Genomic DNA, 25,010 nt, shown 5'->3' on the forward strand with positions numbered 1-25,010 from the left:
ACACACACACACACACACACACACAGGCTCCAACCAGGCTATGCATCTGTGGGAAAGAGGGGAGAGGTCAACTACAGCTGTGATGGGGTTCACTACAAGGGAAAGTAGAAGCTTCCTGACCCGTACGCGGTCATACATTATGACTATATTTATTTTGTATTCTGGTCTACAGTCTTCTTTATTTTGCATGATATTTAATTTCACATGGACTGAGGAATGCATTCTCCGATAGCAAGGCAAGAAAGTTTAGTCTCAGACGACTGAATCAAAGCTTGATTGAAAGCATAATTCAATACTTCATAGAAAGCGAAAACGAATTGCGCCTTCAGACTAGAAGCCGGAGCTCATCCACCTTAATCTCCTTTAACTTCTGTGTGCGCATGGGAAAACAGTCCAGAAAATTGAATGAGCTGTGGCCCAGCCTACACTGTATGATCTGGACATTTTTTTTTTTCCCTTGTTCAGAGGAAACACATTCCTTAGTTGCACCTCTGACCTTGGAGAGAGGGAAGAGATCCTGCAGAAATAAGTGGATAAATAAACAACAAGGAGAAAGTCCAGGCTTCTCCCCTGAGGTTGCATTATGTCTCTCTTTCTCTCTGCTCTGTGTGTTTGCCTGATATGCTACACTGCTGCTGACAAAATAAGATAACAAAACTCCTTTCACCAGTCTGATGTTGTGAAATGCATCTTGTTACAGTCTCGAAACGCTGCACGGCTATTTGCTGCATTTCTACACGTTGTAACCTGCACCTCAGTCACTCTGATGATTCTTCATCAGGGAATTGAACCGCTGAGTCTTTGGCTTGATTGATTTCCTGTGTTACCTCCCCATAATGGTATGTTCACCCTCACTTCCTGCCCGGCCGGATACAGAGCTGTGGTTGGCAGCTTAGCGTGGCTGTTATTTCTGGCATCAAAAGGTATCTGCTGCTTTCAAACCCTAATAAACAAATTACACCTTTAAACCTTAATAGACACAATAAGGACTCATCGGAGCGCTCTCTGCCACAGTTTTCCTGCCCCGTCCGGCTGTGTCTCTATTTGGCACTAGGCTGTTTGGCACTTTTTCAGGTCACCTCTAAAACTAATGTTTTCCCTGCCTAAATGTCATCCATACTTGACACTAAATGACAGTCTTCAGCTAAAGCAAAAATGTTGACAGAAGCTGACCAAGAACCTAGGACAGTTAGTATCTCTGAGCTTCTGGGTTTATTTTATTAACTGAAAACAAGTGGTAGACACTGCAGTTCCTTGAATGGCCACTTGAGGCTGACTCCAAAAGTGAGTCAATCCTCTTTAACCCCTATGTTAAAATGTCCAAGTTTAAGAAAGAAAGAAATACATGTTTACAGCCTGGTACAAAAACAGTTTTGGTCTCTGTAGCAAATACTTCTGTACATGACAACATAAAAGAAGGTGAAGAAGAGACGGGGTGACTGAGAGATGAGTAGATTGGAAAAAAGGACAAACGATCTAATGAATCAGAGTTAAAGAATGACAAACATTTAACTGTAACTGAACTGAGTCAGAACCCTTAATCTGGATCTAAGAGAGAACATCTGAAAGTTTGCTGCCGTCGGACTGAAACTCAGTAATGATGTCATGGTGGTGATGATCCCATAGGTAGTAGCACAGTCCACGACCCACCTATGTGTTAGTCACACTCCATCTTTTTTTTTTTTTGCAAATTTTTAGATTAGCTGGAAGTTCGGCGAGCTTCAAAATTGCCGTTCTGGTTCATAGGCGGCGTCACAGAAGGTTCATCCCTTGTTGTATAGAGACAGTGGATGCCACACTGGTGCTACGCTGAGCTCTCACCAGCAGCTGACACCACTTCATCATCATGTGTTAGAGGACTTTTTAAAATCTTCATTTCAGTCAGTAGGAATTCCCAGAACACTTCACGCCAATTGTAGCACAAAGCGTCTACATCCATTTTAAAAGTATGTATCAAACAGTGTAAGACTTACATGAGCACATAGAACAGTATATCCACCTGCAGCGTTCACAAATCTGGGATAAAGTATACTCACACCAGCTGTACTGAACACAGATTAAAGTGGTATCCTGTTCCTTTTGGCAAGCACCAATATTACAGCTGTGTCTACATCAAACATTTAAATGAATGTAAAAACATTTTCAGAAATGCACGACTTTTTGTGAACACAAATTGAGAGCAGAAGAGGAGGAGATAAAGAGGGGCAATGAGATAACAGACAGAGGAAGGAGCTGTGAGACTAAAGTAAGAGTTGTGGCTGTCAATGAGGCTCGGTCTATTCAAGTCTACTTACTAGTGTGGGAGAAGTCTGATCAGTCAAATTAAGCAAAAGCATCTGTGTCGGTGTCGCATTTTGATGTGGAGGAATGAGCTTTGACACAAAGAGCAGGTAAAGTGGCTTAAAGAGAAGAAGGATTTCACTGGAGGGTGCAGAGAAATACAAAGCTGTTAATGAAGCAGTGACCAATAAAAGACACATCATTATGAAAAAAAAATCATAAAACCAGTTGGATGAGAGGGATGAATAGTCTTAAAACACTCGAACGTATTAAATATTCTCTGCACACCGGCTATAGCTTCTGTAAATACTGACCTTGGAAATATACATTTCTCCATCTTCATAGGATCATTTACAACATCATGAAGCTTTATATGATGGTGTTTCAGAGTAATTTCACAGAACACATTAAGAGCCTGATTAATCTTAATTGTCTGGGTTTTAGCATTAACTCTCCTCTCCATGTAGCAGTATACCTCCTACAATTACTTTCCTGCTCTAACATGTCACGATATCTGCGATTAAGTAGGTTGTTATCTGATCTTTGGGTAAGATGACCCTTTGTAAAAGCTTTTGTACAGGCTTGAGTTGGATTTTAGATTTTTGGGTTTAAATTCTGCTCTGTCGTCTTTTGATTTGGAGCAAGTACTTCTTCTTATGACTCTACTTGTATTTTTTTTCTTCCTTTTCTTACTTCCCTATTATTGACATGTCCAGTTCCCAGAAGGTCTCATCGGTGAAGTGTGGAGTCCTGTGGCGTAGCTGTAAAATAATGGCTCCCACATGGCTGTGAAAGCACATGAAGTTATGCATGTACGTACAGAACAGAGAGCGAGATCATGTGTATTTTTTATTCCTGCGTTTTCTATGTCTGTGCCGTGTGCGCTCTCTCTGGGTTTTGTGTGTTTCAGGGTGCTGTTGTGATACACTGTACGTCTTGCGTTTATCACAAGCATCAAAAACGAGAAGGCCCGGCATAAGGCACAGGCAGGTGCTGTTACACGACCCTCTGTGATACCTACACTTCACACACACACACGCTCAGAGTATCTGTTCCCTCCTCTGTCATCACCTCCCTCTGACAAACCTCCTGGAGGCCCTACACTATACTCCACAATAGAATTTTATTCAAATATACTGCCTTCTCTTTCTCCTCTCTCTTTTCCAACACACACACAAATCCCATTTTATTTGAAGGATTTTCAGAGGCTTGAAGTTATTAAAGGAGCCAGTATTACCCAGAGATTAGCAGGTGAAATAATCTTTTTTAATTTGTGTGACTTTATGTTTTTCCTTTCATTTGCACCCATCAGAAAAAACCAGAGACTATTTCTTTTTTTTTTCTTCTCTTGCTCTCTACTCACTCAATGTTTTTTTTCTTCCTTTTTTTTTTCTTCTGCTCCTCTGTGATTCGCCTGTGATCCTCTAACTGGCTGCACAGGGGGATTTCCCAGATGATGCAGTACCGAGGTTTGACAGTACAAGGCAGTATTGTAAATCTATGCTGACAACACATCATTAGTGTTTCACTAAGTGTTAGGAATAACTTCAAGTGGGAACAGAGCAATCGGGCTGTGCGCTGCTAATACGGTAATCTGCGAGTTACAGGATAACTAACCTCCACTGCTATGCTCTAATTTCATTGGAAATCTAATAATGTGTGGGAATTGACAGAAGGAAACAAGTCAGCATCACTGAGGAATTCCCTTGTTGCTGTGAGCTTGCCTGCAGAAACTGATCGGGAGGCTCGGCGGTATCATTAAAACCTTCCTGGGTTGGAAGGCTGAGGAGGGAGCTTTATTTTTCCTCAGGGGATGATGGGGATGATAAAGGGGAGGAGATATGAGGTTGTCCTGCACTCTCTGACATCAGCGGGTCACAAGACAGTGCATGAGGCCAACGGCAGCACACAGCGGAACGGACTAAGATAGCTGTTCTTGTGTCTTACCGTTAGATGACGTGGCCGTTTGTGGTCTGATTGTGTGTCTTCTTTGTCTGAGATGCAGAAACTCAGCAAAAGGGAGAAAGCAATAACGAGGGTGTAAATATTGCAATGTGCAAGAGCTGTTTTCTCACCCTGCTCGAAGGCCGGCCACACATTGTGACGGATAAAGAGCAGATAGTCGTCTTTGTAAAGCTTTTTAATTAAGCAATTTAAGCTGCATTGGGAGCAATTTTATGTCCTGCCACAAATTCTCAGTTGGATTTAGTCCTGGATTCTGAGATTGTTGTTTCGAGACTATTAATGTGCAGCTTTGGGCTTCGTGTTTGGGGTCATTGTCTTGCTAGAAAATAAATCTCCAAAGTCACAGTTGTCACAAACTGGAGGAGAACTACACAACGAGGGCTTTCTGCCAACATTTCCTTGTGCTGTGAATCTTCCAGGGCCAGCTGCAGAGAATGCAGTTTGATGATGCTGCCACCATCCCTAATGCTGAGGAGTGTTTGTTTCTGTTGAGGTGCTGCTATTGGCACATGCATACATGTCAAAAACACCAGCGTTGGTGTTATAAAACCGAAGAAGGTTGGCGATGTTTCAGGGCATACCAGCGTCATGTGATTTGTCCTCCCCAGTGGCTCTCTGTTGTGTCATAAGGCTTTGGAACCACCTGAGGCACTGATGTCTTATGTGGCATTTGCTACAGACTTGGAGATAACTCTGTCTGGACTTATGCTATCAGTTATTTAGTTTCACGTTTTCAATTAATTTGCACATATTCCCTCACGATTGATTGTTAAACTCACAGATTTCCTCCCATTTATTTAATAAAAATGGATTAGACACAGCTATTAATTAACTGTAAATTTAATTTGAAACGTAAAACTCCTTGGAAATCAGTTTCCCAGGGCTTTAATTTAATGATAATCTATTATCAAAATCATCTCATGTTGCACACAGTGGTTTCCAAACCTGCCTTACTTAGTATACACACAAAAATATATTGGAGCAAACATTTTCTTACTGATAACATTTATTTATTTATTTTTTGGTACTAAGCAGAATTTTTTTAATGCCACATATGAAATGAAAAATACTTTATTTATCCCAGAAGGGAAATTCAATTTTTTAATGCCACATATGGAGCCAAATATCCTCCCACTCGTGCATTCGTGGGATAAAACTGATCATGCAAAGTTGATCAAAGTTTCTCACTCTAAATGTAATTTTATACAAATTACAATAAAAGTTTTTTTTTCCCTTGCAGGTGATAACTACGGGAGCCCGTTGATTAAACAACCCGCCCCTGTGCGTGTTAACCTGGAGATCCTGTGCACGCTGGTCACCGCTCCGGACGCACGGACCAGCAGTGCGCGCTCGTAATCTCTGCAAAAATTATTACTGGGGGCTGGCAAGGGGGGGTGGAGGTTGCCTTTCGGGGGGTGTCGAAGCGGGTCCCATGAATTGGGGATGGCGCTGTGTACAGTGTGAGCGAGTCAGCGAGCCAAAGTTGCAGAGCACAGGCAGGAAAGTTCGCTGGAGAGGCGACCCAAGTTCTTCTGTCATTTTACCCACGGATGTCCAGTGCAAAACATGCGGACGACAGGCTGCAAATAACAAGGACTTCTGTGTTTTGGATGTTTTTTTTCTTTTTTCTTTCCCAGTGAATTTCCTCCTTGTCCTTGGAAAAATAACAGTTAACGGTTTGCTGCTGCCTCCGCTGCACGCTGGCGTTTCAATGGACTATCTTATCATTCAGTGAGTAACTTGGACAAAAATTGATTGCATGGTTTCCTGACTTGGAGACAACTGTTTTATCACGAGTATGACCTAGCTGAGGACGTTATGCCATGTAGCCTAGTCTTGGGTGTTTAAAAAAAACAAAACAATGAACTCCCCCCGTGACCAGGAACTGGCACCCTTATCTCGGAAACACCGACTCATGGCTGCAGCTATGCCCGGTGAAGACAGCCCATTGCCCGGCAACACTTCCAGGAGCGATCGGAACGGATTAGGGGGACTTGTTCACTGTTTTATATGTGGCAGCGGAGTTACACCGGGCAAGGAAGTAAGGTTACAAGTGACATATCAGAAGGAGAGGTTTCCCTTTTTCCCGTTTCTGCAAAATCAGGAGCCAGCCCCGGGCGCGTGTGAAGTGAGCCCGGATGGACATGCGCTGGTGTGCGCCGTGTGCCACTGCTTCCTGACGGAGCAGTGGAACTCGTTCGAGCGGAGCAGGACGCCCATCGAGAAGCGCATGTACTGGCTGAAACGTCCGTACCAGTGCGACTCTCGCCGGGTCCCACAGGAGTGGAACATCTCCTACGACCTGGAGAGGAGGATCAGTGTCAGCAGCCAGAACTACGACGGGGGCGCAGAGTCTGATTTCTCCTCTTTTTCTGAAAACGACAACATATCAGACCAGGAGATGGATTTGGTCGACAGGGTCGGCGTGGGCAAAGACAAGTGTCTGAGAGCGTCCGGCAAGTCGTCAAGAGACGGTAGCAGGAAAAACAATGTCATCAGTATTAAAAACAGTCCAGATTCACAGCGGGCAATGCGCTACCCGGCGGGTGTTTATGGGGCGCACGGATCGCCAAAAGCGGAGAATGTTCTGCCAGCGAGGCGCGGTGCTAAAATTATGAGTAATGTCTGTCAGTCATCAGAATCTCTGGCAAAGTCCCAAGAGAGATTCCCCCAGCGATGCTATGACAGCCCTCTCGCTGACACACCTGTGCAAGACAACGGGGTCATTATGCGCAACAGGCGATGGCTGGAGGAGGAGAATGTCAGACATGTGGAGCCGCGTCAGATCCAGCGTGTTGCCGACAGCAGCTGTGCTCCGTCCAGACATCCGTCGCTGCTGTACCGAGGAAGAGGCGAGGAGAGCTCCAGTGCTGCTCTGTCTGCTGTTGGCACTCCACAATACAGCATGACTGTACCCAGGGAGAACAACTCTGACAACTCTGATGAAGATGAGATTAACATCACAAGTGATGATGACAGGGACATGTATGACAGCAGAACAGGCCCAACAACTCAGCTGAAACCTACCACAGATGTTTCACCAAGAAAGAGTGTGCAGCAGCAGCACCACACTGCAGACTCCAGTCCAGAGGAGTGTGTGTGTTACATCTGTGGCACTGGCCTCAGACATGATGGTCGCTTTAAAGTCAGTGTTCAGAAACAGGAGCGGGCCCAGGGGGAGCCCTTCTTCCCCTTCCTGTGGCTTCACTCTGCTCCCCGGGGTGCCGTACCTATCAGTCCATCAGGTACGACCCTCGTGTGCGGCAGCTGCCACACCTCCCTCCTGCAGCAGTGGCAGAGCTTCCAGCTGGCCGATGTGCCTGTCCTCCAGCGCCTGTACGTCGTCCCCCTCAACCAGTCCACCAGCGCTCGACATCCTTCCCAGTCTGCTTCACATGAGGAAATACCCCCAGGGTCCATGGAGTGCACACCAGAACCGAAGGCTTCCCAGGAGGCCTGTTTCCTCTGTGGCCAGGAGTGCGGAGGAGATATGAGGGTAGCGTACGCACAAGCTGGTGTTGGCAAATCTCGTGGTGTCATGTACTTTCCTTTTATCAACATGCTGCCTTGCCCGCCTAATGCTCAGGGAGTGAGGAACGGCCGTGTACACTGCTGCCCACAGTGCCACTTTATCCTGGAGGAGATCTGGGGAGCGTATCGCCTCAGCCTTAGCGAGGACCTCATCACCTCTGTCAGCTCCTTCCTGGTCAGGTACCACGCCGCCATGTCCATCGATGGGTCCGGACCGGCCCGCTCTCAGACGGGGGCGGCGTCGCGACCCAGCACCTCCATGTCGGTGTGTTACCTGTGTGGGGCTGAGCTGTGTGCAGGAGGAGAGTACCAGCTGCACGTCAACCCGCCTGGTCGCTGTGGGGAGAGGGAGCCTTTTTTCCCATTTCTCACAGTCCACCCTCCCGCTCCCCACGCCAAGCCGGTCGACGCCACAGGCCTGGTGTCGGCCTGTAACCTTTGCTACCACGACCTGCACGCTCAGTGGGCCCAACACGAGAGTAAGGGCCTGGGTCCCTCCACCCCATCTACCTCTGGCTTATCCAGTGCCAACCCCCAGCCGCCCAGCTCCCCCTGGGCCCGCCAGTACAGCTGCGAGTCTTTTGTGTGTTTCTTCTGCAGGCAGGAGCAGCGCAGGCAAGGCCGGCTGTGCGCGGTCACCGTGGCCAGGCTGCCTGTGTTTTTGTACGCACCTCGCAGCACGCGCACGCTCCTGGTGGACGACGGCAGGAGGCTGGTGATCGGCTCATGTGTGGAATGTAAGGCGATGGTGCAGGTGGGACAGAGCATGCAGCAGGACAGGGCAAGGCTGGGACCCGGAGCATCAGACGGGGACAGGAAAGACCAGGAATCAGCCTCGCCACAGTCTAGACATAAGGTAAGAGCGAATGAAGCAGCCTCATGTGACACAACACAGTCATATTCCTCTTTTTTTCCTCCCCTCAGTGATTTGGAGTTCCACTCTATGGATTCATAAGCTTGGTTAAAATGACACTTCCTTGTCATCTGGTGACCATCTCTACTCTACAGGGCAGTGCAGACTGAGTTAAATGAAAATGCTTGATAAAGAAATGCAGATTAATGACCACAATTAAATGCATTAATATCCTTGTAAACTTAACATTTAGTACCATATTGCATCCTGCTTTGGCTGGATGAGTAGTGTGTGTGTTTGTGTGTGTGTGTGTGGCCAGAAACCGAAAAGACTCAAATATTTTCAGCTAAACTCACTTCTGTAAACACCAGCGGAAGACTATGGGGATCTGAAGGCCAAGGCCGGCCTCCGTGTTTGCTGTGTACATTTGTGTGTGTTTATTTGAACAAGCATGACTGAGTATGTCTCACCTGGTGCTGACCAGTTTGTTTTGGTGTTAGCGCAGCGAGGAGTATTTTGCGAGGAAGTTAGTTTAAAGCGAGTGCGCGCCGTATTTATTTTGACAGTAATAATGACAATTACGGTTCCAGCAAAGATGCGAAAGAAATGCCTCCCCCCTGCAAATTGGGCCTCATTTCCTCGGAAAACATCAGCTTCATCATTCTGTCGCCGGTCCCTCAGAAAGACAATGCAATGGGAAATTGAATTTGATATGTTATGTGGAGTGCTAATCTCAATATTCATCTTCACGTTGAATCAGACAGCTTAATATAATAACAGCAGACACATGAGGTGAAGAAAGTGTACGTTAGGCCTGTCTTACTTCTACTTTTTAGACGGATTTAGGGAGAAATATGAAGGATGATGAAGATAAAAAGACTACACCAAAATGACAAGTATGAAATTGAATGACATAAGTGACGTTTAATTGCTCTATCTGTACATTTATGCTCAGATACTAGAATTAGAATTAGAATCGAATAAAACTTTATTGATCCCTTCGGTACAAGACCTGAGGGAAATTGCTACACCAGAAAAAAGCAACACAACACCAATATAAAATCAGCAAACAACGACAGCATTCACTTCATACTACACAGTGTCTGCAACAAGTTGTTAAAGCACAGTGTCAGTAGCTTAGGTGAAGTGTTCTACACTGATCTCTGCTCCGTCTGGAATAAACGACTGCTCCTTCAGTCGTTTACGATCATTGATACAGTTAGCTCAGTGGTAGAAGACTTATGCGTAATTGGTATCAATACCCGCTGGATGCCACGAGACGCTGATTTTCCCCAAATTGAGCAGCAACAGGATAATGTTTCTCCCTTCAGCAACACATTCAGTCATGCAAGGTTTGTTGCTCCAGCTCTTGTCATAGTTGGATGAACTGGCTGTGATGTGTATTTAAAGACACTGTGCGTAAGGACAATTGTTCGTTGTGGCTTGTTAAGCCGTTTCCCACACACAAAAAAAAGAATTGCATAGTGTAATAAGTGACTTTGATGAGTTAAGATGCTTGCATAGGTGGTCCAGATGGGCTGGCTCAGTGACCGGGGCATCTACTGTATACACTTCCTCTGAAGAGAGATCATTCTGTCATCGTTCACTTTCTTGCCTTTTTCTGTTTCCACTGTTTTTTTTTCTTCACAGAATTCATTTCCTGCTGTTCTAAAAGTTTGAAATCTGCTTTTTCCAGATGATCAATAGCAGAGTTGTGGTCTGGTGGGCTACATGGAGGGTCCAGTGCAGGGCAAACAGAGAATGGGTGATGTGCAAATGAAGAGCTGAGGAGCATTTAGACAGCCAGCTGGCCCTGTGAGCAGATCTGTCATGCAAACAAACACTGACTGTCCAGCCATGCGGGACATGTGAAAAACATCTGTGAATGCCATTCACACTCGGCAACCTCGCTATGCTGCACGCTCGCATCAGCTGCGTCCACCTTTTTCTGTCCCTTAAAGAAGTGCTCGGAGTAACGCCGTCACTTTTACCGTTGCGATCTCCAAACTCTTCATTCGCACGTGAGCTCATAGCAATCATATGTGAGGGGGGATATTCCGGATATAGGGTGTAATTATGGGAGCGACTTTCCCTCCCGCCAAGGTTATCCGATCAGAAAGTGGGTGACATGAGAGGGGTGTCAGGGCGGGGAGGGTTTCGGGTGATCGTTTTGGACGGGGGACGTTTGCAGGTGGCGCAGCCGGTTTTGGCCCGAGCGAGCCGGTGACCTCATGGCTGAGAAAGTGCCAGCGTGGGGGTGGAGGGCAGGGGCAGGGGCAGGGCGGTGCAACAGAGCTGCAGGGGAACAGGTGCTTTGTCCTCTAGTGTCATGCTGTAAGCTCGAGAGGGTCTGTCATCGCTGGGGTTTGGGCTGTCAGGAGGGAGTGCCCATCTGGTTCCCCTTAGCGCTGTGTGCTCTTGGTGGAGGGGGCTGTACAAATATAAACATAGCATACAGTATTCTATTCTAATGTCTTTTTTTTTACTCTTGTTTCTCTCATGAAATAAAAAACTGCAGCAAGGACAATTCCCTTAATGAATTGATGTTCGCCACCAAGACAGAGAAAAATGAAATCCTTGATTAGGGCTAGAAGGAGACCTCGGCTGCGGTAGTCATTATACCGCGTGTAATGGTGTAAACATTATTGTGCATGCATGAATGCGTCTTGCGAAGTGCGATAAGGGGCGGACGATGCCGTGCCGCCTGATTTCCCCCCCGCTCGGTGGTGTATATGTGAATTAGCACAAGAAATGAGATCTGCCACATGACACTCTGGAAGCTGTTAAAAGTAACACACGGACATGCGCACAAGCACGCGATGGCTGGTTATCGTGTTCGCCGCTCTGCTACTGTGTGTTTAATTAGTATGTTGGACGTGACCTTTGACAGGTGCGTAAGTATAGACTACCAGCCGACGAGTCGGGAGGGGCGGCTGGTCAGCAGATCCTCCACTTGCGCTCTCAGCGAAAACAGATGTCCACTGAATTGCAATTTGGAAACCTTATTAGGTGCCCTTTTTTATCTTTAATTTGAAAATAAGTTTTACTTTACTGTCATTGTGGAGGATGTAGTTTATGGTGCTGTTGAAGTGTCTTCTCCATTTATATCACTGAGACTAAAGGACAGAAACACCTCTATGCATGATGCAATTCCAAACAGAATATTTCCACCACAGTTAGCAAAGTGTTATTTTTTCATCCAATATGCTCATTCTTTTCTCTAAACATACCTTTGATGATTGTGGCCAAAGGGCTCAATTATACCTACATTTGTTCGGAGCACTTTTTCCAATATAGACTATTCAAATTTATAAACTCTCCGTCTGCCGGTTAGAGGAGCCCATGGCTGTTGAACGGGTACCACAAGGATTGAAGAGTCAGAATTTCTTTTTTTCGCTCTAATGACAATTCTTCACCTGCTTTAGGGCCAATTCATGGTTTTCTGCATGACTGATGTGGACTTTTGAAAAACAACAGCGGATGCGCGCTCGCTTCTATTCGTAGTACAATAGGTATGCATCGGTCTGTTATGCAGATGGTCACATTGCCCCTCGTAACGAACACAGAAATACACATGGCTCCTGAAAGGCAGCCTGTGACTTTGCAGTTTCGTGAATTGGCCTTTACGAGTAGTAATGCTAAATTCAGAGCAAGATAATGACGCTCTGAGACGTAAAAGTGTGCCCAAACAATTCCACATATTATAATTAATGTTTTCTTTTTTCCATGAAATATAAAGTGCATCAACATTTTGAGAATGTATTAGTTGCTAATGTCTGTTTGCTGAAGGGGTTGTATTAGTTTTATTTATTTTTACACAATATGCAGTAGAGCAGGGGTGTCCAATCCTGGTCCTCGACGGCCACAGTCCAGCATGTTTTAGATGTTTCCCTCTTCCAACACACCTGATTCAAATGATCAGGATCGTTATCAGGCTTCTGCAGAGCTTGATGATGAACTGATCAGGTGTGATGGAAGAGGGAAACATCTAAAACATGCAGGACTGTGGCCCTCGAGGACCAGGATTGGAGACCCCTGCAGTAGAGGATAGTAAACCATGTGACAGCTGCAGTTCTGATGTGCCCCTTCGCAGTGACTTGAGGAGAATGAGGGTCTTTTTCAATGTAATTTTTGAAACAGTCTGCACCTACAGATACTGTGTGTGATATCAAATCCAGACAATTCCCCGTCAGTAGTTTGCGTGCCAAACAAAATGCACCGAAGGCCAGTCAAGTGTGGTTTCTCTTCCTTATCTTAATAAATGTCCAAATGATTTTCTTAAAATTAAATTCCACATTTAGTTTCATTTGTGCCGCTCCCGAAATCGAAGCTTACTTTTCCAAATCACACACTCATGCGAAGCTCGTGTGTGCAAAGTTAATGAAAGGTGCAGTTGCACGGTGCACTGAATCCCTACTAGCACCAGGGGAGCTGTAGCTGGACCTGCACTCAAGTATTTCCAAGAAGTTTTTTATTTTTTATTTGCTGCTTTAACGTAGAGACAAAAAAAAGATAGAAAAGACTAGATAACAGAGTGGAGATGGATTACCCCAAATGCTTACAGGCCATAAACAAACACACGACATCACAATGTTATGTTTCCTAAGCTTACACCAACTTTGGTGTTGAAAACATGCGCCTCATATATTATACTTGACACAAGTTTTAGTCATTCAGATGAATTCTGCCGCGTGACAATGAAACCGAACATACCTCCAGAGTCACCAGACTAACCGAAGTATCTTCAGCGACAAGAAGAACAAGGCGTCCTGCAAACAGATGGTGTGGCCCCCCCACAGAGAGATGCTTATAGCTAAGCCCACAGTCTCCCTGCAGTCAACAGCATGTCCTCTGCTTGTGCAAGGGCGCAGAGGATTCAGGCAGCAAGTAAATCAATAATTAGTCAGGCCTTGCAATGAGAAAGACTGCGTAATTGTCTGTAGATACACAGACAAGCCTCTCCTTCTCAGATGCACTCGTATGTGTGAAGACAGCGTGAGTCTGTATCCGCACGTGATGTTTTTCTCTCAAGGGCAGCCTGCTGAGTGACTTTTTCAAGAGGATGATTATTGTTGACCTGCTAGAAGAACAAAGACAGGTTTCTGTGACTGAATTCAATCATTCAGTCGCTGTGTGTGTGTGTGTGTGGGAGGGATGTGTGCGTTACATGTGCTCAGGTTTTCTCTGTTGGTACGCTGCTCCTTTGTGTGCATGTGTACATATTGTGCGGCGTAAAAGATGTTCTCGCTGCACGGCCCGTATCCTGCAAAAGAGGTATTTGCTGTCACAGGAAAAACATGCCGGCGTCCTGACAGTGTCGCCACGGAAGATTTATAGCGTAGCGAGAGAAGAAGTGAATGCAAAGTTACACATTGAATTTAGATGTAATGTCGAAAAGGGAGGGGAAGAAATTACCCTGAGTGAGTTATTGGAAGAAGAGAAAAGAAGAGTGGGAGGCGGAGAGAAGGTGAGGGGGTTAATGGGATTTAAATTGTAGCCAGAAGAAAACAGAAGAGAAAAGAGTCTTGTTCTTATCATTTCAGCATAAAAGGAAATATTACAGCATCCTCAGCCACACAATGTGTTGTACGCAGGAGGAATATTCTATTAAAACGGTTAATTTGAGGCGTGTGAGGTGTTGTGGCCTTTACATGTGGTGTGAGCTGTCCCTGTGCATGCCTGTGCGTACGAGTGTGTTCAGTCAGAACCGTTCGGATTGCGTGTATTGTGCAAAGTTCCTGCAGCTGTGCTCCTCTCCTCTCCCGGCAGTGCGGTCCGACGGACAGCCTTGCGTTTCACGGGGAATCCTCTGGTATTTGGGGGGCTTAATTTCAAAGCTGCTGGAGGTGGGTTTTGATTTAGCTCTCAAAGCTTTAATCACTCTCTTCCCGCTAGCCTCGCTCAGTGCTGCATTCTTGCCCATATCTGAATGGAGAGATCACATCATGCATGGAGCAGATGAGATGGAGGTGTTCCAGCGGTTCATGTTTTTTCCTTTTATGTCTCAACCCAGCCTTCGCCGCTGTGGTTTGACAAGCGGACCCGTCTCAGAGTTCTCTTGCTGTACCTACGGCAAGGGTGTGGCGTTTGAGCAGTGTATGTCACAGCTGTCAACGTGTTGTAAAGAGCACCCTTTGATCTAGCTGCAGCACCCCTCCTTCACTGCTGCTATACAGTAGATATGTATGCAGGCATGACCACTATGCATGTGCGTCATGGATGTATTAAGAGAACTCAATATAGGGGTCAGAGATGGCGTCCATTCTTTCCAATGAAAGCTTCATATGTCCATTGTTCGGTCTCCTGCACATCCTGAACTTTCCGGCTCCACATAAGAAGCGGTCATAGAAAAGAGCTTTGGAAAAATTCTACAAATATTAAACTATGTGGGTGTCTGTCAGTCAGGACACCTCTCGGCTGATATTTAGGCTGCAGGTGATTTTTTTTTTTATTTTGTTACAGTGCTGCGGTTGGTCTCTGCAACAGCTGGCAGCAATGCCGAGTCGCAGGGCCACATCCAGTTCATGGTTGTATTATAAAAACCGGACTTTAGCTCTACTTGATTTGAATGCAAATTGCTCACTCAGTGCATTAGCCAAAAACGTTTTCCCGCTGCCAAGATTTCTTTGTATTAGTGCTTCTCCCACTCAGTCCTACAGTCACATAAAAATAGAATTTTCCGCTCTCTGGGGATGCTTTGCAAATGTAAAAACCTTTATGGATTAAAAATTCAAAATAAAAATGGTAATAACCGGTCTTGTTTGCAGTCCTGTCAATAGTGTTACAAGTGTCTCTTTATCATAGAGGCCTATGAGTGAAATGCTTTCTGATGGTTTTTGGCTGGCTGAGCTGCTGCACCGTATCCAGCTCTGTTGATACGTCCACGACACAGACTCGCACAATTGTGTTTAATTTGTTATGGCTGAAACAACCTCATACTAGTATTTAATAGTTAAAGCAACACCATAAAAATATGTTTATAAACCCACAAACTAAACTGCTGTGAAGGTAATGCGGCTGCCCACGCTACTTATGTGCTTTAGGCATTTTATGGCATCAACATCAATAAATTTACATCAATAAGACTGCTGGTTTTTAACGAGGCTTTCTGGACTTTTCTAGAGTAAAAACATGGTGTCAATGCAGGAAATGCGTAAAAGACACAGAAGGAGAGCTGTGGGACTGAAAACACCTGCAACCAGGTGAGAATTTGTCATGCCAGTTTCATCGCAATTAGACAACTTCATGATAACGAGCGAGCTGCAGGGTGGCGCAGTTGGTAGCAGTGTTGCCTCGCAGCAAGAAGGTTGCCGGTTCGCGTCCTGGTCCCAGTGTCAGTTTGCATGTTCTCCCCGTGCAGCGTGGGTTCTCTCTGGGTTCTCCGGCTTCCTCCCACAAGGTCCAAAAACATGTTGAGGTTAATTGGTGATTCTAAATTGTCCGTAGGTGTGAATGTGAGTGTGCTTGGTTGTCTGTCTCTAGGTGTGGCCCTGTGATAGACTGGTTACCTGTCCAGGTGTCCCCTGCCTTCGCCCTAAGTCGGCTGGGATAGACTCCAGTCCCCCCGCGACCCTAGTGAGGATTAAGCGGTGTATAGATAATGGATGGATGGATGATAATGAGCATTAAATATTACAGGTTCTTATCATTCTTATATGTCTGTGAAGATTCTTAGTCATCCAGGTCACTGATATTCTCGTAGTTTTTGGATTTGCTTGAGTTTCTTGAAGACGTTTCACCTTCAAGCCATTAACACCTGAGTTTTGGTTTCAATTTGGGGTTTTTTTTGCTCCTCCCCCTCATTATGCGAGTCGTTAGTACTCCCCCTGCCACGATGGGGTTCGTTAGATGTAAGTATCTGAAACTCCCAGCTAGTCAGTCAGACTGATGAAGCCTCTTGGATGAGAGGTGGAACGTCTTCAAGGAAGTCCAGTTGCTGCGACTAAACAATGAGAGTTATTCTTATATACTATTATATTTTCTCTTGCCGTGTTTATATATTGACCGACAGTCCAATTACATCAATGTGAGCTGCGTAGATTCTTAAAAAATGCCTAAATGTCAGAATTCCATAAAGACAATTGACAAGAGGAAGCGATAGAGTGTCGAATAGAGAAGGTGGGAGCGATTGAATGAATCAGCGTTCCTTCTGTCCTGTGTTGGTGCAGCGTCGTTGATCACAAAGAGCGGATGACGCTATGCTCTTCACACTGTGAGAGAGCATAGCGTAGTTTTTATTTTCTTTGTCCACAAGGTGTTGTTGGGAGAGACGGGGGTAGAGGGGTTTTTAAGGCTTGAGAGTGTCAGACCCCTTTGGAAGTCTGAGTGCAGTTTGAAGCTGACAGATGAAGACTCGCTGACCTGTTAACCCCGCAGAGCCAAGCAGAGAGAGGCTATCGATCTGGCTCAGCACTCAGGGGTCACCGAGGGTCCTACATCCTATTGCAGGAAAAGAGACTATAAAGGATTCCAGCACACCTGTTGACTTCAAAAAATTCACTTCAGTATCGCAGGTTGTAGCATCCAGTCTGTATCAGGGCAGTGGCAGTGATGAGAGCTTTTTATCTCAATGCCTGTCTGTTTGTGTTTTGTGCCGGGATAGTGACTGGTAAGGCATAAACAGCCTGTCAAGTGACCACATTCGGCAGAAATACTTCATGCTGATGACTGGGAAAACACACAAGTTTATTTTCCATCTTTCGCCGTTTGATTCTTTTCTGCCTTTAAGAGGTGCCGTTGGTTCAGATCCAAGGAAGACAATGAAATAAAATCCAGCGAGCTGACTTTGATAGTTTAGAATGTTCTGAGACAGCATTTTACGACCCTGAAGCGTGATCACAGTAGCATTTATTTTGTCTTGTGTGGCGACAGTGGTGAACAGAAGAAATACAGCGCTCCCATTCTACCAGGAATGTGCACTTTCACATCTTTCATTGGCCCGTCCAGCTTCTTGTCACTTTGTGGCAAAAGTTGAGCCAGGTTCAACGTTTTTTTTGTGTGTGTGTTCCTGCACTGGCACCATTCGGTCGCTGCGAGTCGGCCTGAGTGCGGCTCTGATTGCAATTCATCAGGTTCGTCTGTCACTTTTACATTAAATTGTAAACCACGCATTGTGTCTGAATGCATGCTGAGTTGTTAGAGAATGATAGATACACAAACCTCACCCCTCTTAGTCCCGTCTCCATCCTGATGTTTATATTCGTTGCCTCTTGTGTTGGATCATAATCCCACAACAGCACACCAAAGTGCCATTAAGCATCACTTAATGGCATCAGGGAGCCATTTTGGCTGACTGGAATTCTCCTCTCAATTTTTATATTGTATATCACCAAAGTGTAATGTACATCCACATCTCCCCAGCCTTGTCTGAGGCAGAGAGAAGAGGAAAACGGAATTGATGCTGTTATACCCAGTGGATGGCAGGTTGTTACTGACAGGTCACCACCTTCTGTGATTTATAAGAGAAAATAGTTTATGTCAGTGAAACACAATCATTAATTGTACCTGACAATCTTTCCCTCGGTTACAAAGTAACGTCCAACTCGACTGCACAGTGTGAAAGAGGAACAGAGAGGGCAGTGGCCCCACCGCCGTGAACGGTTTTCAATGGTGTTTTTGTGGGTGCCCATTTGGCACCGAGATATACGAATGCAATGAGCCAGTAAACTACTTGTCAACTATCAGGCTGGAATCCTGTGAGAACCAAGTCATGTGAGTTGGAGTACAGTGTCAGTGTCAGTTTGTGTGCATTTGTGTGATGTGGCCTGTAGTGTGGGTCCTAAGTGGGGGTTTGAGCAAAGGAGACAAGGAGCTGCTTCTGTTTCATTGTTTAGCTTATCCGGATCTCTTTTGCCTTTTGTCTTTTTTCACCCCCCATACTGTTTTCATTGATCTGTTTCTTCTACCCGTTTCCCCCTTTCTCTCTTCCCTTGACAATTACACTATGAGGCCAGACCCATAGTAAGATACATGGATCTGCAACGTGTGGGAGGTCTATGTGGAACACGGATGAAATAATCCCACACAGGTGTCTAATGCTGGATTTCAATGTACTGCTTTTCATTAGTGTTGTCAGTCAAACAAGCACATCCCTCAGTGTATCTTTGTAAAGAGATAGCATGCACATAAACTGTTTTTTGAGGTGGCTAAAATGCATTTTTCAGGTTCCCCAATACACATCATTTAATTTCATAGCTTCCATGCCAGTAGTTCTGTCTGCTTGTGCAAACTGTACTGTCACCTACTGTGGATGATACGCTGATTATGGATAAGCAACTCACTGTAAATAGTCTTTAATAAATATCTGCAGCATCACACAGCGATGAATGCGTCTGTGAATTGAGAGTGCTGTGGGCATTTACGCATATGACACAAATGAAAAACAGGATCAGTCAGGATCAGATGGTAGATAATGTGCCGTGTTGATTCAGATTTATCCTGTGGAAATGTTTGTCATAAAAAAAGCCCTTCTCTGGATGTGCTGGACGTTTTTTTTTTTTTCAAAATCAGTCCTTTATTGTGGACAAAATGAAATTTCACTTCACTGATGATGTTGTGGGTTTAGATTTACTTTTTACCAGCTCAAATAAATTTGGGCCACTTAAAAGATCAGCTCATCCCTTTTTACATCTATTAGCATCACTCCATGCCAGTTAGTTTTTATGCTAAAGGTGAATTTTATTGCTTTACGCTGTGGCTCCGCAACACGCTTAATTGTAATTCATTATTAATCCCCAATCTGCTGATCATGCATGACAAAGTGCAAATTCTCCTCTGTTGTCACGCTGAAGCCTGACATGGTGTGGCAAGAGGCCAACGTGGAGGAGTGATTATGTAGTAAAAGGCTGTGATGCCGGAGTCTGGGCTTTACAGTAGTAAACCTGGTTTGACTGTGGTAATTATAGAGGACATAGTGTAATGTAACTATAGCTCAGCTCCCTTTCTGCCAGCTACCCTCTGGCCATAACACACATTCACCCACACACATAGAAATGCATACATTCGCCGAGTGTAATCTCTGACGTCATTTACATACAGAACAGCTGCATGCGTGTGTGTGTGTGTGGATGTGTGTGTCTGTGCACACGTGTGTCTGCCAGGTGGTTGGGAGCGCTGGCAGGTGTTTGCTCTCGTGCTGGCAAATGCAGCTGGATTGTGCCACAGCTGTGCATGCGTGTGCGTGTGTGTGTGTGTGTGTGTGTGTGTGGTTCTGCACCTGGACACAACTGGAGTGTGTGGCGGCACAGTAGCTAATAGCAGACCTATTTCCTCGCTAGACATTTAACATGTAACTTATGCTCTCCACTGACTGGATATTATTCACTGCTATTAAGCGCCGCTCATTAGTCTTGCTCTTTTAGACCTCCCAAGCGTCGCCGAAGGTCCGTGCGAATGTGATTTTTCATTCTTTGGCTCTTCCCCCTTCATTTCCCACTTCGTTTCACTTTCGCGCCGCTGCCCTCGTGCTCGCCCTGCTGATATTTTTAATGGGGTGAGGAGAGGGGAAGACTCACCCTCGCCCTGCTGTCAGGACAACTGGAGATGTCAGCTGGAGCCTAAAGAGCCCTCCGTAGTGGACTAAATATACTCCGTACCCTCTTGCCCCGCACTCGGCGCACAGACGACCACTGGCTCCGACCAACCGGTCATCGCCAGAGCGCTTCTCCTCTTTCTGTCAGCCAACCAAAGAAGAGATAAAGATTAACATTACCGATGATCTTCTGGGAGCTTATTTTGGCTGAAGAAGACATTCCCGTCTTGGATTACTCCCTCCTCCTGTAAGCAAGTCCCGGCCCTGAACCCCTCCACCCCCACACCATGCCGTCCAGCCACCTGGTCTCTCACATACTCAGCTTGTCCTGCCAACTCCAGGACAGCTGGGAAGAAGGAGACAGAGAGGGAGTTTTGGACTGAGCCTCCCATGAAGCCAGAGACTGTGATGCCTCTGGAAGAATGCAGACTATACAGTAGCCCTGACTCGTTTAGTATTTTGTGGTCTGTGCGCCAAAAGAAGATCTCCAGGTTGGAGCGACCACACAGCGGTGGCACTCGGCGATTGTTGCGAACTTTGCGTGGGAATTGTCTTAAAAGCTCACCGCAGCGCACCGTGTCACATTTGATATTTGCTAAGGGCTTAGTTTGGGTTGTGATCCGCTTGCCTTTTTAATCCGGAACATCATGCGAGCAAAGAAAGATGATACGAATGTCAACAGAGATGCTCTCATCGGCCCGTCGGCCACATATACAGGAACGCGCATTCATCGGCACACATGCATGAACACACACAAACACACACACGGACGTATTCAGGAGTTACTGAGACTTGGTGAATAGTTTCCATGGGTGAATTTCCCCCCCACACACTGACATGACCACGCCATGAGTCAGAAATAAACAGATACAGTTTCTGTATCTGCGTGACAGATAGATACCACAGATACTTCCAGAAGGCTTGTCATTATTTATTTGTTGCTTTTTGCTCGCCGTTCCTTTCAGGTATGCCGTTCGCCCCCCCGGTTCAAACATTATTAATATAGATTTCATGCCGCTGTTTACCACTGCTGGTTATGTCTATGACTTACTGAAAACATGCCTAATCTAATCCAGGGCATGAGAGGCTAGCAGTGTGCTAACACATTACCTGCCAACTTGGTCAGTGGCATTTCCCACATGGTCAAGAGTTGTGTGCAGTGCGGACCGGTGCGCTAGTCACGGTTAATGTGCAGAGCGTAGCCTGGAGGCCACAGAGCTGCACACAGGTGAGAGTGGATTCAACCTGCGAAAATCATCTTCGGGGGTACAGCTGCACTGTTACTGAGATTTATTGGCGAGGTTATAGAGGCCGAATAGTTTTATTTTTTTTAACTGGAGCCATTAAATGTAGTGTTTAACGGGACGACAAAGTATCATGTTGGAATCATAATGAAGAGGAGAGTGGGACGTCGAGTGTTTCCTCCTCAGAGGCGTCCCCCCCCCCGTTATAAAATGCTTAAGTTGTTGTGAAGGCCCACGGAGGCAGAGATGTTTTTATGTTCCTCTTTTCTACAGGGGGCTGTAAAAATAGCACTTGGCCCAAGTGAGGTGTCAGAGGTCTTCTTCTTCTCTCTCTGTTTTTTTTTCTCTGATTCTCTTCTCCCAGCTGGTCTTCTGTCCATCTCTCTCCGTCTCTCCCCTGTCCCCCCATCACCTCACTCGTCCTCTTTTTTTTATTTCTCCACCCCTCCTCCCCCTTTTCCTCTTTTTCCCCCTTTCTTCCTTTTTTCTGTCTCTCTTCTCCCCCCTTCCTCCCCTCCCCTTCATCTCTCCCTGTGGTATTAGCGGGGCCACATGTTGCTGGCCTCTCCTGGTGGTGTGAGCCCCATGGCAGGCCCTGGCTCCAGGCTGACGCGTAGCTCGGTGTGTGTGTGTCTGTGTGTGTGTGTGGATGAGAGGGAGGACTGTAATGTGTTCCTGCATGCCTAAGAGTGTGTGTGTGTGTGCGCGCGTGCATGTGTGTGTGTGTGTGTGTGTGTGAGGCCGCTAACACAGTAACCTGATAGTGGTGCGGCTGAGCAGTACAGAGCGGAGCAGTGCTGTGATTTATCCCGCGGGCCCAGCAGATGGCTGCAACAGGAGTTTGTTTAAGTTTGCTTCAGAGCCGGGCAAGCAGCCAGGAGCATAGAGGAGGCTTGCCAGAAAAATGTTCACTGACTCTGGATGCCTAACCACACTACTCCCCCCCCTCTCCTCTCCCTTCTGCCTCCCCCTAACCCCTCACAGCCCCCTCAGTCCAACACACACACAGACACACACATGCTCTTGCAGACTTTCTGTCGCTACTCTCCTTTTACCCCTCTCTAATTTCTCTCTTTCCTCCCATCTGCTTCACACACATGCTTACATACATATGCACACTCACTTGTGCACGCACACGCACACACACACACACTCGAGTTTGTGCATGCTTTTCTCTTCTGTTGGCAACATCCTCGATGCAGACATGATCTCACACCTCAAGAGGGGGCATTAAAGGCTGAGGAGGTGTCCGTTCTCCATTCTGGTGGGGGTCTTCTGAACACAACCATATGACCGCCACTTTGCCTCTCACACTAGACGAGAGACGGTTCTCTGGAGCGTAAACACTAACAGAGGCGCATATGTGCAGCCATGCACAAGTTTAGCGTGTGCACGCATAGCAGATGATTTTATAAAATAAAGTCCAGTCGGATTTAGATTTCTGCGTTTTGCCTCATTTGCCCTCTCGCTCGGATTCAAACTCTTGGTCTCTGTTTGGGAAAGTGGTGACAAGTCCTGCCACATCGCTTCAGGTCACCCAGGTGATAACTCTTGACCTCCCTCTCCACACTTCAGCTTTGCTTATCTGTCTCTGGTCCTCTAGTTGACTTTTCCTCTTCCCTTCGTACTTTGGAGTTCAGCAACAAGAGGTCACTGTGATTTAATTCAGCAGTAGACATCAAAGCAGACAAACATTTTTCAGCATTTATCCTTCAGCGTGTTTTGGCGCTTACTAGTTTCAGGTAACACATGCTGCTGTGGGCAGAACATTGCTTGACAAAAAATAAAAATTGCGACTGCCGATAGAGAGAGGCGGCTGCATCAGAGACAGAATCATGCAGTTTTAATTTACTTCATTAGGTATCAATTTAACAGAACAACAATATCTATAATTGAAAGAATTCAGAAGATCAGATCTGATAAGTGGCCGGGCTGAGAATCTGAAAATCCTGATAATTACATTTATTTAAGCAGAGCTAGTGTGTGTGATTGGGGGAAAACGGTGTCAATAAGAGGAATTGGAACCAACAGTTTAATGTACTCATTTAATTTAATTTCTTTTACTTGACCAACCACACAATTCAATGCAAGTACAAATAGAAACCGTATCAAAATTAAAACATCTGAGTAATTTACCAATTAGTCTCCCACTTGCCGTCTATTGAGTTACAAAGTGTGTTATGCTATACCAGCTGTATATGTTGTATGATCGCATTACATTTTGGGATTTGTAAATTTAGTAAAATCAGTATATTTGATCTGTGACTTTCCAGCGACAAGACATGCTGTGTGAGCGAGTGTGAGGAAGGCAGCTGTTACGTACAGAAGTCATGCGTACACATCAACTATGGAAAGAGGGGACGTTCTTGTCTGTGTGTATACGTACGTATGACTAATTGAGGAGGCTGTCAGGGCCATCGGGCTTCGCCACAGATCCTTATTTCCTCTTAACATCAGTCATTCTTACTCGCTGTTGTGCCTTCAGGTCAGAGACAAGCTGAACATTGTCTGTGTTGTATGTAAGAGTTTAAGGGTAACAGTGGCATGCTTGAGTTCCTGGAGGTATCTGCTGCATGTAGAACACACACATTTAATTATGTGTTTAATAGTTTCACATATCTGTTGGTACATAGAGATGTATGAAACCTGTAACTGCAATAGATGGAAATGAATTGGTCTAGACAGTGCAGTAGTGCTTGTAGTTTTGACTGCACCTAATGAACAAATGACAGGACATCCAATAATGTTTTGCAAGAGAAGAGTGACAGTATAAAAGAACAGCATCCTTTTTCTTTAAAGCCATGTCAGAAAACAACAATAATCACCTAATAAAAATTCACTTACTAGAGGTGTCAGCCCATCTGCAACTGTTTCTAAGGTGTGTGATTTATATATTTATGCCTTTGATATGCTGATGGTGTAACCTGTAATAATAATCAAGACTGAACATTTGTCTCCTACATGAAAATTCTAATGAAGCTTTGAAAATGTGACCCGTGACAGCGCCGTATATAGTAATCAGCAATATAAAAGCCATCTCACACAAACTATACGTCTGCAGAGTTGAAAGAAACACCAATACTGCTTTAGCCTTTTTCGACTGATAGTTGTGAGAAAAAATAAAACAACAACATAGAAACAGGAGCCCGCTCTGCTCATTAACTGAACCACAATCAGGAGTATTTCTTTGATGTTTGGGGAGATTTTTCTATGTGACATCCAAACTCTGCTGCTGCTGCTGCAGCAGGAGTACTGCGGGTTTTTTTAAAAAAATATAACAACTTCAAATGCATGCAAACAATATCAAACAGAAAGGACAAAGAGAGGAGACAGGTCTGTGTAAGGCTCCATATCCGCCTGCAGCTCCACTCCTTGATACCCTTGAAAGAAAGGAAGTGAGCGGGTCACAGGTCAGGTAGCTTAGCAGTCAGCTAATGAATATTTATCTGTCAAGGCTACAGTCCATTGACACAGATGTGCCTCTGCCAGACTCGCTGCTTTAGTGCGCTTGTGTCCGTTTATTGCTTTCATATGCCGCGCTGTGTACTGTAGCAGATTCTTTAGAATTGGAAATTGAGGTGGAGCGCCCCACCCTCGTTGCTGTCAC

General features: G+C 45.5%; 1 protein-coding gene across 1 annotated transcript in view; it reads left to right on the forward strand.

The window, feature by feature from the left end:
• The first annotated feature begins 8,286 nt into the window (after nt 1-8,286).
• Nucleotides 8,287-25,010, forward strand: part of gse1b (Gse1 coiled-coil protein b) — a 168,249-nt gene continuing 151,525 nt past the window's right edge. The window contains exon 1 of the mRNA XM_008294759.1: nt 8,287-8,632. Within this exon, the coding sequence (XP_008292981.1) occupies nt 8,522-8,632 (111 nt within the window). The 5' untranslated portion in view covers nt 8,287-8,521. The remainder of the gene's footprint in view (nt 8,633-25,010) is intronic.

The sequence above is a fragment of the Stegastes partitus genome, unplaced genomic scaffold (genome assembly GCF_000690725.1).
Source record: "Stegastes partitus isolate 25-593 unplaced genomic scaffold, Stegastes_partitus-1.0.2 Scaffold992, whole genome shotgun sequence".
Lineage (NCBI taxonomy): Eukaryota > Metazoa > Chordata > Actinopteri > Pomacentridae > Stegastes > Stegastes partitus.